We start from the raw sequence: 5,385 nt of genomic DNA, 5'->3' as shown, positions 1-5,385 counted from the left end.
CACTCCGAGCACGTTGGGGCTCGATCCACGCGTCCACTACAAGCTCCACTCGCAACACGCCGCGACAAACTCCTCCACCGCACGATAACCCCCATGCGCAACAAGTCGCCATTGTCCGCCACCACCAGCCAGATGCACCGCCACCATACCACTCGAGGCACCATGGCACGACCGCAACGCCCGCGGCCTTACACCGTCGCCGAACGAGCAGTCGCCTGCCATGTGCCGGGACAAGCTTCGCAACCCCGTGAGACAGGGTGTCCCACGCCACCGACACACCCCACTAGAGGGAGGAAGCACCCCGTTGCTGATGCCATGTGGGCTTTGCCTAGTGGTACCTGCAAGCGGTAGCAACGGGAGGAAGGGGAGGAGGGCTGCTGGAAAAGGTGGTGCTAGGCTTTCTTCCGTGGCGCTCGTGGGAGCCCCGGTCTGTTTCTTTGCAATAAGACATCATATTTGACGTTTGAGGAATCCAAAGTCGGTACCTCTTTCTTTTTACGCCTGCAAGGAAGATCAAGTATTCAGAAAACTCTATTCAATGAAGAGGTTACGCTTTATTTTTGGTTTCGTTCAAGTTGACTTCTAGCTAGAGATCTAGACTATCAAGTCGAGATGTACATAGTCAATAATAAGTTGACAAAAAAAGAGTCACTACAAGTAAAAATAATAACCATACACATAGAACATATATTGTGATAATTCGTCGCTTGAAGCAAATAAATCTTTTAGGAAGTGGAAACTTCATCCGAAATTGAAATTAGGCTTGGAATGTAGGGGATTACATCAAAGTAAGAGAAATCTTCAAATATGCCTGTGCTTGGACTGTTAATCCCGAAGTCCTCCATGCAGAACATGTTCTTGTAAGATTTGGTTCTGAGATTGTAGCGCCTTGTACCACACACTGAATCATTGAACACAATTTCGTCCCCAAATGCGGCAACCGGATGGAAATTAGGGGGCCCAAATCCGCAAAAATTAACTGTGCAACGTAGAACCCATCTTGGCTTGTCAACGTCGTCGCACACCCACAACTCAACCAAACGGATGTTGGCCCCTACACAAACCAAGCACAACTCACCGCGCAGCTCTGCTAATCTGGACATCACGCATTCCAACCTCGGGTGGCAAGGAGGTGGCTGAATGACCCCGAAAGCCTCGTCTTCCAAGCAGAAACGGAGGAAGCCCGGAGCAGTGTCACCAAAGACAGTCCAGATAAGCGATCCTTTATAGAAGGTCGCTGTTCGCTGTGCCACCGTAGGGTATGACGGCTGCGTTGGTGTCTCACGCCAGTGCCGATCGGTTCCAATGGTGAATACTTCCATCCTCATGGAGTGATAGTCGACCGTCACTGCAAGCTTGGTCCAAGAGCGGTAGGAGAAGCACGCCACCTTGTAGGCACCAGAACGAGGGTCGCGCCTGAGGCCGAACGCCCGGGGCAGCGTCCGGGTGTGACGTGTAGCTGGGTTGAGCAGGTGCACGGCGGACTCGGCGTGCAGCAGGACTAGCCCATCGCAATGCGCGAGATCGTGCTTTAACTTGCCGGAGGAGAAGTCCGTGGCGTATACGAGGGGCACAGCGGTGCCCTGCTGGTTCGCCTCCCACATGTGCAGGCCGACTTTGTCGGTGTGCAGAGGGTCGTCGTCTACTGTGCGCGGGGAGACGAGCAGGCATGGCTTCTGCAGGTGGAGGTGCGCGCGGTGGAAGGATGCGTCGCCGCGGACGATTGACTGCCACGCCTTGCAGACGCAGGTGAACCCCATCAGGGGCTTCACCGGCAGATGGGCCAGGATCTCCGAGACGATCGCGTCCGGCATGTACGGCATCTCCCTCCCCATGGCTGCCGGTTGTGCCGTCTCGCCGACGCCGTCGTCCGTGGCCGGCCGCCGGAAGGATCGATCTATCTCGGGAGTCGGTCGACTCTTTCATCCTTGCCCCTCAGCCCTCAGGAGTAGTCCGATCCTTCCTTAGTACTCTCTCCGTCCGAAAATACTCGTTGGAGAAATGCATAAAAATGGATGTATCCAGAACTAAAATACATCTAAATACATCCATTTCTCCGACAAGTATTTTTGGACGGAGGGAGTATATTTTAGAGTTAATTGCACAGAAGTACCACAACTGGGGCATCACATGCAGATTGGTACCATGATTGTTAATTTTTACATGTCAGTACCATGATTGCTTCAGGTTTTTTCAAATAAGGCTAAAACGCGTATTTATACGTATTGACGCTCGATCCGACCGCTCGGGCCCACCCGTCAGGTGCCACGCTGGCCAATCGGCGCGTGCCCGCGCGCTGACTAGGACGAGCCGGTGCGCTGCTGCTCTCCAACCCGGTCCGGTCGCACCAGCTCGCCCCCGCCGCACCATTCCCCTCCCCTCCTCCTCTCCTCACTCGTTTCCTCCGTCGCCGCCGCCTGCGTCCCGACTGCCGGCCGCCGCACCGCCCCGCCGACGCCATGGTTTTGGAGGACGAAAGCAGCGACGACCAGTCTAGCCTCCCGTACATGCATTCTTCCTCCACAGACAGTCTCAACGAGGTCAGTACAGTGAGTTTAGGGTTAGGGTTACAGATTTGGGATTTCTTGATTTGGTTGATTTTGGTAGGTTTTGATTTGCTCATTGTCTTTGTGCGAGCTTCTGCAGGTCCCTTTCAGCCTTGAAGATCCAGATTACAAGGGGCTTGAGCTGGATGTGATGTCTCCATGTGAGAAGCACGGCATGGCATCTGAGAGGCTTGTTGCCTTTGAAGGAACAGACACAGGAAGGCGGTTTTTAGCATGTGCACAGCCGGTATGGATTGTAGGCATAGTGATTTTTTCTTACTTTGTCAGTGCCATATTGAACTCTGTTTGCTGGAGTACTCTCCTTGCTGTCAACATTTTGGTTCATAGTGGCATTAGAGTAGCTTATTTAGGTCAAGCATGAGTATATTTTGCTGGAGTACAATGGCATAGTAATTTTGGTTAATAGTGGTACTAGAGTAGCTTAAAAATGATAACTAACCTAGTCAGTCAGCTACTCAAGTGGCTGCTCCTCTTGTTAAATGTAGTGGTCTGATGCTAAATTTAGATATTCTTTTTGGCAACTGCAGTTATCTTGTGTAATTACTTGTTGTATGAACTGTGTTGGTGTTGTTGTTGTTTTTGCAGGCAGGTAGCAATTGTGGCTTTGTTGAATGGGTTGATCACCAGTGGCCCCCAACAATGCAGAATGCATTGTTGAAGCTATGGGCAATGGTTGAAGATGCCAAAACTGCTAGGGTGAATGACAATCTTGAAAGTTCTTTCACTATCCACCATCTGACAGAAGAGAAGAACAAGTTGGATGCCAACTATGACAAGCTAGTCCAAGATGTGCATGAGCTGATGAACTTCCAGGAAGATAAGGTGGTGGATTTCAGACATCTGCAGTCTGCCATTACATATCAGCAGGAGGTAAGAAAAGAACTGATTGATGATATGAAGGCACAGATGGCAAGTGAGATGGCAAAGAAAGATGAAGAGACCCAGAAACTTACTCTGAAGTATGAGCTGCTGCTCAACCTGACAAGAGCTCAAGCAACAGTCATTCAGAACTTGAAGTTGAACAAAATGAAAGAGAAGCAAGTGCTTACTGAAGCTAGTATGAATTTGGAGCTGAAGAATGCAGAGCTAACAAAGTGTCAGGAGAAGCTCACCCAAGAGAAGCTAGAGTCGAAGCTTCAGGTTGCTGATCTGCTTAAAGGGAAATGAAAAGCATATTGAAGAGAAGTGGCAGTTAGAGTTTCAGAATGAAAAGTTGAAGGAGAAGTTCAGGGGGATTCAGGCCATCTTGGAGAAGTGAAGAAGATGAAAATGAGATTAGTGGCATTGCTGACCTTTTGGGAATGATGGTTGTGTAATGACCTAGCATCTAGGAACTAAGGTTGTGTACTGTATGCTTGTACTAATGGTGAACTATGGCTGTGTATGTATGTAGTAGTTATGCTATTCATCCTTTTGTGAGAAAAGGATGAACTATGCATTTGAAGTTGAACTCCTCTATGTATTGTGAACAATGGTTATGTATGGCTATAATGAGTTGAACTCCAGAAACTAATGTGATCAGTTTCTTATTATGTATGGATATGCTGATTATGTAGAAGGATATGTTGATGATGATACATTATGACAATGTTGCAGCGAACCACTCATGTCATACAAAATAAAAGAGGAACAAGACTGACTAAATCTCATTGCATCAGAAGATAACTTCACTGATCCATTACCACTTGATCCATTACAACTTGGCTTAAACTAGAGCAACTAAACCAGACAGTACATTGCATTTTAGATTGGCTGCAACTAAACCAACTAACTAACTTAATATCTTGCCTGCAACTAACCCAAGCACAAATATAGTGAAAAGAAACAACACATTGTGAAATTTGGCCCTAATCCCTACAATCTTTGCATTCTTCTCTCTGAGTTGAGTTTGCAGAGACAGAAACATGGCCTCCCTTGTGCCATCATCTTCACTTGGAGTCAGCATTGGAAATTGATCTTCAGATCTAGCAACAGTTGCACCTTTAAGCCTCCATACTTCATCACGTAGATCCCCAATGAGCTCACTCCAGAATGTGGGCAATGGATCATCATGCCATTGCACAAATCTACAGCCACCGTGCTATTAAGATGCAGAAACAAATATCCAAAAATATATCATTTCACATACTATTGCACAGAAGAAAAAGGAAGGAAATTAGGCAAAAAACAACACTCACCATAGCATCCACGCAGCTATAGTACCTCCTACCAGGGTTCTGCCTGCTCCAGGAGATCCATCTTGGCGCCTTCCTCGGAGGTGAGCAGTGGCACATCACTGGAGGCTCGTATGCCATTGGGAGCTCGCGGTAGCGCACCGGCGAGCGCGCCTCCTCCCCCCTCCTTCCTGCAGCTCGACGAAATCCGGGAGCGGACCCGGCACTGGACGACCACGACATCTCTCTCTCCACCACCGGCCCCAGTCAGCGCCTCCACGCTGAGATTTCTCCTTCTTCTCCTTTGCTGCGCTCCAAATGGACATTGCGTGGACGAACCCTAGTTTCGTTCCCAAATCTGAGATCTTGTGCTGTCACTTTAATAGTAGGAGAGGTACCTGTCCCACATGTCAGAATCCCCAAATGTGGTACTGCATGTTATGTGATGCCCCAATATTGGTACTGACATGCAACAACTACCAGCAGTATTGGTACTGATTTGAAACAAGTAACTGAAAATGTGTTACTGCTTTGCAAATACTGGTACTCCACCTCAAGTTCAACATTACAATAACCACCTCAAGTTCCACATTCAGATAACCACCTCAAGTTCAACATTACAATAACCACCTCAAGTTCCACATTCACATAACCACCTCAAGTGG

General features: G+C 48.4%; 2 protein-coding genes across 2 annotated transcripts; one reads left to right on the top strand and one right to left on the bottom strand.

The window, feature by feature from the left end:
* Window positions 1-725: 725 nt before the first annotated feature.
* Window positions 726-1,835, bottom strand: LOC120976027 (putative F-box protein At5g52610). Its single transcript, XM_040402810.1, has one exon. The coding sequence runs from the start codon at window positions 1,833-1,835 to the stop codon at window positions 726-728; it is 1,110 nt and encodes a 369-aa protein (XP_040258744.1).
* A 1,371-nt stretch (window positions 1,836-3,206) lies between these two features.
* LOC120976975 (uncharacterized) lies at window positions 3,207-3,734 on the top strand. Its single transcript, XM_040404702.3, has one exon. It carries the CDS (start codon window positions 3,207-3,209, stop codon window positions 3,732-3,734), a length of 528 nt encoding a protein of 175 aa, XP_040260636.2.
* The last annotated feature ends 1,651 nt before the right edge of the window (window positions 3,735-5,385 follow it).

Source organism: Aegilops tauschii, chromosome 3 (genome assembly GCF_002575655.3).
Source record: "Aegilops tauschii subsp. strangulata cultivar AL8/78 chromosome 3, Aet v6.0, whole genome shotgun sequence".
NCBI lineage: Eukaryota > Viridiplantae > Streptophyta > Magnoliopsida > Poales > Poaceae > Aegilops > Aegilops tauschii.
Note: the sequence above shows the minus strand (reverse complement) of the source record. Positions and strands in the feature narration are given on the sequence as shown.

What these genes read in the sequence shown, in the direction of transcription:
- LOC120976027 (XM_040402810.1), bottom strand. Translation starts at nt 1,835, where the DNA reads ATGGGGAGGGAGATGCCGTACATGCCGGACGCGATCGTCTCGGAGATC.
- LOC120976975 (XM_040404702.3), top strand. Translation starts at nt 3,207, where the DNA reads ATGCAGAATGCATTGTTGAAGCTATGGGCAATGGTTGAAGATGCCAAA.